General features: G+C 38.8%; 1 protein-coding gene across 3 annotated transcripts in view; it reads right to left on the bottom strand.

The window, feature by feature from the left end:
* Positions 1-11,612, bottom strand: part of PLS1 (plastin 1) — a 154,250-nt gene that overhangs the window by 30,660 nt on the left and 111,978 nt on the right. For all 3 annotated transcript variants that reach the window (XM_069104681.1, XM_069104683.1, XM_069104682.1), the window contains exons 7-8: positions 2,527-2,692; positions 2,301-2,443 (exon numbers count right to left, since the gene is read on the bottom strand). In XM_069104681.1, the coding sequence (XP_068960782.1) occupies positions 2,301-2,443; positions 2,527-2,692 (309 nt within the window). The remainder of the gene's footprint in view (positions 1-2,300; positions 2,444-2,526; positions 2,693-11,612) is intronic.

Here is an 11,612-nt window from a genome sequence, read left to right as displayed (position 1 = left end):
GGAGATGATATAAGCTCAGTATACTTAGAAGGAAGGTAGTGATTCTATGTATTAGAGGCAAGAAAACATTCCAGGCCTGAGGAACAGTTTATGAAGTGTGAGAGAAGGAACATTGCATGTGAGAGACAGCAAGAGTTCATTTTGGTTGTGCTGAAGGGAGCATGAAGGTGAGTGATGGATGATCCACCTAGAAAGGAAGGTTGGACCATACTGTCGAGGGCTTCAAAGGCCATACAGAGCTGTTTGTGTTTGTCCTGGGGGAAACAGGCAGTCACTGAGGCTTTTTGAGCAGCTGGCAGAGGGGAAAGACTGAGTACAGAGAAAGCAATTAGGAGGTTACTAAAGTGAGAGGTAATAAGGGCCCAAACTGGGTTGTGGCTACGTAAGTGGAGAAAAAGGATGCCTTTAAGAGATGTTTTGGAGTTAATTTCAACACAACTTGGTAACAGACTGAATATAGTGGGTGTGAGTAAAAATAAAAAGTCAGAGATAACTCTGAGGTTGAAAACTTAGGTGATTATAAGGTTGGTGGCACCCTTGACAGAAACAGGGAAGTTTAGAGGAGCTTCTTGGGGGGAGGGGGTGGATAGGTAATGATTTCTGTTTTGGACATATCAAGATCGAGATACTTATGGATCCAGCTGGAAGTACCCAGTGTGCAGTTGGTGGTGTGGGATTAGAGCTTAGGAGCTATATAGAGAATATATATATATATATATATATATATATATATATATATATGTTTATATAGAGAAGATAATTGAGCTGAAAAGACTATAGAAAGATTATGAAAAGAGAAGAGAGAGGGCCTGGGACAGAGTCCAGGGCCCATTATAGAGATTAAAAATCAACACAGATCCTATCCTCAAGGATCTCACAAATACAAGGACAGGCAATCAAAAAACAATGATTACAAGTGAAAGTGCTGGTGGTGTTGCTGTCCAGTCATTTCAGGGTTAACCCCATTTTGGGATTTTCTTGACAAAGATACTGGAGTGGTTTGCCATTTCTTTCTCCAGCTCATTTTAAGGGTGAGGAACTGAGGTAAATAGGGTTAAGCTACTTGCCCAGGGTCACATAGCTAGTAAATGTCTGAGGCCAGATTTGAACTCATAAAGATGAGTCTTCCTGATTCCAAGCCTGGTGTTCTATCCACTGTGCCACCTAGCTCCCATACAAGCAAAAGTGAGGTACATACAAATGAGAAGCCCAGTGCTGTGAAAAAAAAATGGAGGAGAGAAGTCACTCTCAACAGGGAAAGATGGAAGGAGAGGAGAAGGGGAAACATCATGAAAATTTTTATTGAACCTGTAGCACTTAATTTGGGCCTCAAAGGGAGTGAGGGTACTCAAGGGAGACAGTGAGGTAGAATCCATCTGAGGCATAGGTAGAAATGGTTTGATCAAAGGCAGTGAGAAGGGAGAGAAATAGAATGAGAAATGGATAGATATGAATGATAGAATGAAAGGATAGATAGAATGGATGGAGAAAAGTCTGGAATGTTAAGGGAATAAGATTGAGAAAAAGGTGGAAAGGTAAGTTGAGTCAAGGTTATGGAGGGCCTTCATTTTGAAGAGTAGGAATTTATACTTTATTCAGAAGACCCAAAAAACCACTACTAGGGTCAAAATGTAAATAAATAAATAAAGTTACATTTACATGAACATAGAAAGGTCCTGGAAGTTTTTGGAGTAGAAGAATGGAATGAACAGATGAGTTCATCAGGAAGACTATTCAAAAAAATCTACGAAGGATGGAGTCCCAGACTTATACTCAAATCAAGGGGAAATTATTTTTTAATCTCCAAGTCCATACAAACTTCAGCAAACAAATCTTGAAGTGACATTGGAATTGTTTTGAATTGTACAAGATCCTTTATGTTACATAAAACTTGCAATGTATTTTCTTGTCTGAAAGTCTGCATCATTTCCTGCAGGAAAATGGTTGCCATCTTTGTATAGAAAGATAAAACCACTGACCCCATGTAGGTTTACATGTGAACTTTAATGACATGAGATGTACAAACAACAAATTGCTATAATATTTCAAAGCAAATCTCCAGCTGGCATGATCAAGGAAAGCTCTCCCGGAGAGATAGGATTTGAGCTGTGTCTAGAACAACAAAGAGGATTCAGATAAGCAGAGAGAAGAAGAGTGGGGAGCTGAATTTATCCTGAGCCTTCTACAAGAGGTTCCATGTTAGGCCTAGCATAAATATAACACATAGTCTCCTCACTTTCTTCTTGCCGCACTTTATAATGTCAATTAGTGAAACAAGATAATTGAAGAAAAAGGCAAACCTTAATATCCTGACTGAAGTTGCTGATTTTCTGCCATCCTGCATTAGTCAGATGAAAGTTTACCCATCGGAGCAAGAGTTCCTCTGGAGAAAGCCTCATGAGTTCTTCTAGCTCTTCTCCCTCACTTAGCAAGGCAATCAGGGCTAAAAGGGGGAAAATAATAAATTACTGCTATTTTAGGGCCAAAAGTATGCATTAAGGGAAAATAATATCATTGTTTTTTTACCTTCATTTCTGGAAATCTCAATGTCAGCAAAAAGACCAACTTTAATGATCTGCCATAGAAGTCCCATAACCAAGTGAGGTTTTCCTTCCTTCAGATCTTGGGCTCCAATATTAACTACAGTACAGCCAATGGCTGATGCTGAATTCAATGCGAGATTTAAGTTTTCCTGATTTTAAAAGAGAAATACTACCAGTCAGTTCCTTCAAAAGTCTCTCTACATTTTTTTTAAATGAACAAAAAAGAACATCTTACAGAAGTTTCAAACATTTTTTATGCTTCACTTTAGTGATCTATGTTTTCACTGCTGTGGATATTCCTCCCAATGGTACACACTGCAACCCATTCAGAACTTAGTAGGTCTTCACATTTTGCTATGCCCCAAAATTCCATTGTCCACCTGAGGAACGAGTCTCTCCAAACTTAGCTTGGACAGAAAACAGACATTCAGTTTGTTGATGACCCCAAATTCAAAGCCTCTCCAGATTGGTAAAACTTGCAAAAGTGTGGGTTTGACTGCCACAACCTTTGTAAATCAGGATCACCTCCATACCATGGCAAAATTTTTAGTGGAGTCATATATTTCACAATTGAGTAAAATTTAATATCAGCAAATCTCTAATATTTAGAACTGAGAAAATAAGGAAATTAAGTTTAAATAACAACAAAACTTAAATAATCCTTTAGACAATGAATCAGGGATTCTTGACTTTTTGTTTGTTTGTTTGTTTGTTTTTGAGTCCTGAACTCTTTTGGCAGTCTGGTGAAGCCTATGGATTCCTTTTCAGAACAAAATGTTTAAGTGTACAAAATAAAATACATAGTATTTCAAAGGAAACCAATTATACTGAAACACACCTATCTACCTGTGTTTGAAATTGAACTACCGAAGAGTTATTTTATTATTTTATAGTATATAAAAAACAATAACATTCACCTGGAGTAACAATATGTCAAGAATATCAAAGGAATGGGGGGAGAGGGGAATGTGAAGGAAGGTGGCCAAGCAGTACCAGATTTTAAACTATGTTACAAAGCAGTAATCATCAAAACAATCTTGTACTGGCAAAGAAACAGAGTGGTAGATCAGTGGAATGGATTAGGTACACAATACACAGTAGTCAATGACCACAGCAATCTAATGTTTGACAAACCCAAAGATCCAAGCTAACGGGGCAAGAATTCAACATTTGACAAAAATTGCCAGGAAAACTGGAAAGCGGTTTGGCAGAAACTAAGCACTGACCCAATATCTATATACCAAAGTAAGGTCAAAATGGATAAATGATTTAAACATAAAGGGTAATATCATAAGTAAATCAGGGGAGTATAGGAAAATGTACTTGTCAGATCTATAGATAAGGGAAGAGTTTATGACAAACAAGAAACAGAAAGGATCACAGGAAGTAAGATGGACAATTTTGATTACATGAAATAAAAAAGGTTTTGTACAAACAAAACCAGTGCAGCCATGATTAGAAAGAAAGCAGGAAATGGGGGAAATTTTACAGCAAATTTCTCTAATAAAGGACTCATTTCTCATATATTTAGGGAACTGATCAAAATTTATTTTAAAAAAAAGAGCCATTCTCCAGTTGATAAGTGGTCAAAGGATACAAAGAAACAGTTTCAGAAGAAAAAAACCAAAAGCTATCAATAGTCAGATGAAAAATACTCTAAATCATTACTATCTAGAGAAAGGCAAATTAGAACAATTCTAAGATACCACCTCGCAACTATTCGTTTGACTAATATAATAGAAAAGGAAAATCATACATGCTGGAGGGGGTGTGGAAAAATAGGGACACTGATGCATTGTCGGTGGAGTTGTGAAGTGGTCTAGCCATTCTGGAGAACAATTTGGAATTACATTGAAAGGGCTATAAAACTGTTCATACCCTTTGATCCAATAATAACACTACTAGGCCTCTATCTCAAAGAGATCAAAGGAAAAGGACATATTTGTATAAAAATATTGGTAGCAGCTCTTTTGGTAGTGGAAAAGAATTGAAAATGAAAGGCATGGCTATCAATTGAGGAATGGTTGAATAAGTTGCGGTATATGACTGTGATGGAATACTATTGTGCTATAAGAAATGATGAGGAGAATGCTTTTGGAACAACCTGAGAAGTCTTATAAGAAGTGATACAAAGTATCACTTTATAAATACAAAGCAAAGTGAGTTTAATAGCAACATGGTAACAGTGATCAACTGTGAAAGACTTCTCTACACTGATCAAGACCATGATCCAAGACAATTCAAATTCCAAAGGCCCCCTTGATGAAAAACTGCTCTGTACCTTCTGAGAAAGAATTGATGTGTTTTTTCCTTTTGCAACATGGCTAATATAGAAATATGGTTTGGATGACTTCACATATATAATCAATACTATATCATTTGCCTTCTCAAAAGGAGAGGTCCTAGAAGGAGAGAATTTGGAACTCAAAATTTTTAAAAATAAAAGTTAAAATCTTTAAATGTAATTAGGAAATATTGAAAGAAAAATAAAAATATTTCTAAAAGAAACAGAGGTATCAAAATATTTTTAAAAACAAGTTCATGGACCCTAGATCAAGAAAGCTCTGATATGGATCAATTAAACTTAAGCCAATATAGAAAGACAAGCAAACTTTTGTGCTGGTCTCAAAACAGCACAAAAATCAATGGTTTGTGCTGACAGATAGGAATAATAAAAGAAAGAGTATAGATGGGAGAGGGCTGAGTGAGATGGAGGACAATAACTACCTTTTGCTTTAATTCCTAGCTTAATTAAAGAACGTTGAGGGAGATGAGCAGTAAGGCTAGGTGATCCAGGCTCCACAAAACTCTTGTGGATTTTTTCAGAGGGGAGGAAGGAGGGGAAAGTTCCTGAAATGGGTTTTGGGGACACAGGCTCATATTAAGGCATGTAATTGGAATTAAAAAGACTTTTTATCCCCAAGTCATATAGTTGTCAGGGATCAACAGTTATAAGTCTACTGGGAGAAAAACATTCAAAAGAAAAGAGAACCTTGGCCTGGGACATTCTTCTAATTACTACTGGCAGCCTAATAATATGTGATAGCTCATGCAACTATGCACTAAAATAGCAATGACCTGTCCTTATCAGGAAGAGGCTTTCTAGTCACTACACTTCACAGAAGTTTGGTGCAGGGAAGAACAGATGACTCCAAAGAGCTCAAGCCTAGTGGATGATGTCACCATCAGTAGAGATGCTCAATAGAAAGATGAGATGGTTTTTTTTTTTTATTAAGCAATCAGGGTTAAGTAACTTGCTCAAGGTTAAACGGCCAGTTATTTCTGGGTGTGGTGCTGAGTGTCTGAGCCCGGGATTCAATCTCCAGGTCCTCACAACACTGGAGCCGGTACTCTTACTCACTGAGCCACCTGGCCTCCCCTAAGCAATTGGGGTTAAGTAACTTGCTCAAGGTTACATGGCCAGGTGTTTCTGGGTGGGTGCTAAGTGTCTGAGCCCGGGATTCGATCTCCAAGTCGTTCTGACACTGGAGCCGGTACTCTTACTCGCTGTGCTACCTGGCCGCCCCGAGATGTTTTTTTAAAGTAAAACGTTCTATCAGAGATGATGGAAAGCTCAGCAGACAGAGGTGATATCTTGTACAGCACCATACAGTAGCATCACAAGAGAACTTTTGTTCAGTATCTATTACATGCAAGATAGTTTACAAAGACAAAAACAAAACAGCTCCTGCCTTTAAGGAATTTACATTCTACTTGGGGAAGGGAGCATGTCAACTTTGGGGAGTCCAGTTTGACTAGAATAAAGAGTACATGGAAGAGAGCAATGTGAATAATTCTGGAAAGATGATTTGGAGCCATATTGCATTATACACTGAGGAGTTAGTATTTTTCCATAAAGGCAGCAGACTGGGGTGGCTAGTTGGCACGGTGAATAGAGCACCAGCCCTGGAGTCAGGAGGACATGAGTTCAAATCTGGCCTCAGACACTTGACACACTTACTACTTGCGTGACCTTGGGCAAGTCACTTAACCCCAATTGCCCTGCCCTCTCCCCTCTGAAAAGCAACAAAACAAAACATAAGGGCAGCAGACTGACATGGTCATAAGCAATGAGGTCACTGGACTTGGAGTCACAAATGAACTTGAACTCTGCCTCAGACACTAACTGTGCAATGCTGGGAAAGTCATTTAATCTCTCAGCTTCAGTTTCCTATCTGTAAAATGATAAAAATAATAGCACCTCTCTCACAGGACTGTTGTAAGGATTAAATGAGATAATATGCAGAAATCACTTTACAAACCTTACAGCTCAACATAAATGCAAGCTATAATTTGTGCCTTGGTAAAACGATTTGTCAATTGTGTGGAAGATGGATTGAAGAGAAGAAAGGGGAGGAGAGGAAGGGAGAGGAGGGGAGAGGAGGAGAGGGCAAAGAAGGAGGGTTAGCTAGGAGGCTATGACACAGTTTAGGCAAGAAGTGATGAGGGTCTGATTTGGGATGGTAGCCTCACAAAAATGGACATAAGAAAACAGTGGCTAGTAAAGTTATTGGGGTAGAAATCAGCAGGACAAATGCCTAACTTGCTACCATGGTATTGTCTCCTTCATGCAAACTGCATGGAATTTCCTCCTATTCCAGCATCCTAACTTCAAGGGAAATATAAATCCATACATGTGCCCCTTTAACGACAGGCATTTTGTAATCAGCAACCAAATTCTGGTGGATCAGAATTGAGATGACTGCTACTTACTAGTACCTCAAACTATCAAAAAACCTGGCCTCTATTTTTTATCAAATCCGTGGACTTGAAGAAATTATTAGCTTCTATAAGCTTTAATATCCTTATCTGCTCATTTTAAGTATGAAAATCTGCACTAGTTACCCCACACAGTTGCCATGAGGATCAAATAGAAAACTCTTTGTAACTTCTTAAAGGGTTATTTAGACTTAATATTACTAAGATGCATACATATTTTCTAAAAATAACAATTATTTTTTCATACTGAAAAATAGAATAATTCTTGTGAGGCATAGTTTTTCCTCTTTAAAGCATGCTATCTTCAAAAGGAAAAAAATATGCTTTAAAAATGCCATAAAGTTACATACATTTAACACAAGTCTTTGCTCATGCCCTCTGCTTTTCTCCTTGTTGGGGCTCTAACTCTTTTAAATATCATGGCTTATATTTCAATGATGACAAAAAGGAAAGGAAAGAACAAAAAATTCAGTCTGGGGGAGGTGATAAGGAAATAAAGATATTAAATTTGAAAAATTTGGACTTGAGCTGACTCATGGCTGTTTTTCTCAATTATCCCCAGGAAATGCTGAAATCAAACTGTATATTGAAAATCTTTTCCAACTAGCTTTTCCAAGGACAGAATGTCCTATATTTACATGAATCATCTGTATGCAGATGGGGCCTTCTTTCGGTTGCCATTTGGTATTGATTAGTAATCTAGAAAATCAAAACTGAACACCAAAAATGCTAACAAGATACAGCTTTTAAAAGAGTTTAGTTTTTTTTTTAATAAAAGTTAGAGGTTTTTTTCTCCCTATCCCCCCACAAATACACTGAGTTTATTCTTTGTGTGCAGGCTGATTCCCTGAGGCACTGGCCTCCACAGTAGTTCTCCAGGAGAATTAGCCATAAGAGCTAAAACCAAACTGACAAAGGTCTGAGGATCTGGTTTCCAGAGAGTGTGGGGAGTTTTACAGTAATGCACAGCGGGCATAGGGTGGTCTTTCTTCTACACTCAAAGTGCATGCTAATCCTTTTCCTGGGAAGAGAAGGTAAAATGGCTTGAAGATTTTCAGGGAGAATGAAGTGTTACTTTAAAAAAAAATTTGTTTTAACCCAAAGGACTTCCATAAGAAAAGGGATGAGAAGGGGCAGAGGGGAGTCCTGACATCTATTGGGAAGGCAGAGCATAATGTAACAAAGGAGAAAAAGTGAAGATGAGTCACTGAACTCTTTCGTAATAGATATATAGTTCTCCCTAAAGAGATTACTAATCTCTCTCAGGAGAAGGCATTTGCTTCTCCTCCAAGAGTGATGATATGAAGTCACAAAATGAGGGATCAAACAGGAAGGGTCAGAGAAAGAAGGCTGGTGACTGCCTGCTTAGGGGTCCTGAAGCAAAGGAGAAATGTGGCCCTGTGTGGTGGATAGAGTAGAGTGCCAGGCCTTGAGTCAGGAATACTCATCTTTCTGAGTTCAAATCCAACCTCAGACAGTTACTAGCCATGTGACCCTGGGCAAGTCACTTATACCTGTAGGCCTCAGTTTCCTCATCTGTAAAATAAATTGGACAAGGAAATGGCAAACCACTCCAGTATCTTTGCCAAGAAAACTCCCAATGGGTCACAAAGAATCAGACACAACTGAAAACAACTAAACAACAATCACAACATAGTCAATGTTTCAATAAGTGACTTGAATAAAGGCACTCTGCTAAGCACTTTACAAATATTATCTCATTTGATTCTTGCAAAAGCCCTGGGAAGTGGGTACTAGGATTATTCCCATTTTATAATTGAAGATTTTCTTTTCTTTTTCTTTTTGGAGGGGCAATTGGGGTTAAGTGACTTGCCCAAGGTCACATGGCTAGTAAGTGTTAAGTGTCTGAGGCCAAATTTGAAGTCAGGTCCCCCTGAATCCCGGGCCGGTGCTCTATTCACTGCACCACCCAGCTGCCCCTAGTTGAATATTTTCTATCCATAAGAATTTAGCTGCAGTCAGGAAGACCCAAGTTCAGATGAGACTTCAGACACTTCCTAGCCTTGTGACCCTGGGCACATCATTTACCCTGTTTGCCTCAGGTGCTTCGACTGCAAAATTAGGATGATAATAGGACTTACTTCCCAGGGTTGTTAAAAGAATCAAATGAGATGATATTTATGTAGCACTTAGCACAGTGCCCAGTAGGTGCTATATAAATACTTAATCCTTGGGGCAGCTAGGTGGCACAGTGAAAAGAGAACCAGCCCTGGAGTCAGGAGGACCTGAGTTCAAATCCAGCCTCAGACACTTAACACTTACTAGCTGTGTGACCTTGGGCAAAGTCACTTAACCCCAACTGCCCTGCCTTCCTCCCTCCAAAAAGCAAAAAAAAAAAAAATGATACTAATACTTAATCCTTCCCTCCTAGTATGAGTTGACTGTGAGATTCCTCCAAACACTATGTTCTGTTGTGCTAGGAATCCATGACCCACACATATTAATAGCTAACATTTATAGAATGCTTTAAGGTTTAGAAAGTACCTTACATACATCTGACCCTCCCAACAACCCTATGTTATTGTTCAGTCATTTCAATCATGTCTGACTCTATGTGTGCCCATTTGGGGTTTTCTTGGTAAAGATACTGAGTGGTTTGCCATTTTCTTATTGAGTTCTTTATACCTTTTCGAAAATGAAGGACAAACACAAACCTTTTACAGATGAAGACACTAAGGGAGAAATGGTTAAGTGTGACTTGCCCAGGGTCACCCAGCTGGTATCTGAGGCTAGATTTGAACTCAGGAAGATAAGTCTTCCTGGCCCAGCATTCTGTGCGCTATGGTGCCACTTAGGGGCCCCAATAACACTAGGAGACAGGCACTATTATTTACAGAGGGGGGAAAATGGTGGCTGAGAAAGGTGAAGCGACTCAGTTAGCTAAAAACCATCTGTGGTAGGATCTGACCTCATGTCTTCCTGCCTCCAAGTTCATTATTCTCTCCACTGTGCCACCTAGTTACCTTTAGTTTTAGGCAAACACTTGGCCACGCCTTGGTGTCTGGCAGCAAGACAAATGTTTCAATGATAAAACTGAATTGTTTCTGTGGCTACATGTGTCTATATGGCGAAAATGATAAATTCAGAATTCCTTCCTGGCTTCTCAGCCTCTGAGTACATTGGGAAGCCTCTTGGAGATAGGCCTGAGGTGATTAAGTTTGGGGTATCTAATGAAGTCCTTGCTGTGTTAGCATTCAGGAACAGAAACTAAGCTCCAATTCTTCCTGAAGAAGGACCAAAGAAATTCCAGTCCCTGTTGCTTCTGCTTAAAGTGGCTCTTATGATCCCCTCATGCCTCATTGTTCCATAGATATAAATCTATCATCATTCTTCCAATCCAAGAACTATTCTACTTGGGGAAATGTTCAACCTGGCATAGTTCTCTCATGATCTCAGATATGTCTCTCCCTACAAGACATTTTGAAGTAACATTTATAGGACTTTTAAATAGGGAAAATTTTGCCACATGACAAAACAGTTACAAGATTTAGAATAAGGCAAAAGTTAATATTTTGTTTCGTTAATCCAGAACAATAATCATTTAATCTTGGAAAATCATTTTCCTTAAACTACTCAAACCTTCTGACCACTCCCATCAAGGACTCTCCACTCCCTCCTGTAACCTGAAATCTCCAAGGGATTTCCTCCATAGGCCTAATCACTTGATGAGAAAGAAGGAAGCAATCATTTTAATTAGACATGAAGTATTTCTTTTCCTAGGTTTGGTTTCCACCCCTAATCCAGTTTCTAGGCCTTAGCTTTTGTTCCTGACCTTTTGTATGCTTCTTTAAAAGAAAGAGGTTAGGCTTAGGACAAAGAGGGAAAAGGGTATTAGTGGAGGGCAAGTTTAAGTTGAGAAGTTTAGTTAAGTACTGATAAACTTTCCTTCCTTCTAGTAAGCCTGGAAAAGACTTTATACTGGAGAAACATTCATTTCTTAATATTTCTATTGAACTAACAAAAGGATTTTCATGTGCTTCTACAAAGGTCAAACTACTGTAAACTGTCTGTATATTAATTGTCTGCTAGTTTATACTGACATCAGTTTATATTCATCTTTTTCCTACCCTAGGAACATTAGGAAGTCAACTGCTTCTTGTGAGTCTTATGGAGTTGCAGCATTTCCTGAAGGCCATGTCCCTCAATTCCTAGAACTAACTTCTTTGGGAGGAATCAAAACTTCATATACCCTAACACCATCTCTCCAGTAAACATTCATCCCATGTGCAATTGCCCCCATTCCCTTCATTCAGCTTCCTGAATCTATTCTGCTGAGTTAGATGGAAGGAAGGAAGGAAGGAAGGAAGGAAGGAAGGAAGGAAGGAAGGA

Source organism: Petaurus breviceps, unplaced genomic scaffold (genome assembly GCF_028583685.1).
Source record: "Petaurus breviceps papuanus isolate PSGF00001 unplaced genomic scaffold, PetGlider_PUasm1.0 688, whole genome shotgun sequence".
NCBI lineage: Eukaryota > Metazoa > Chordata > Mammalia > Diprotodontia > Petauridae > Petaurus > Petaurus breviceps.
Note: the sequence above shows the minus strand (reverse complement) of the source record. Positions and strands in the feature narration are given on the sequence as shown.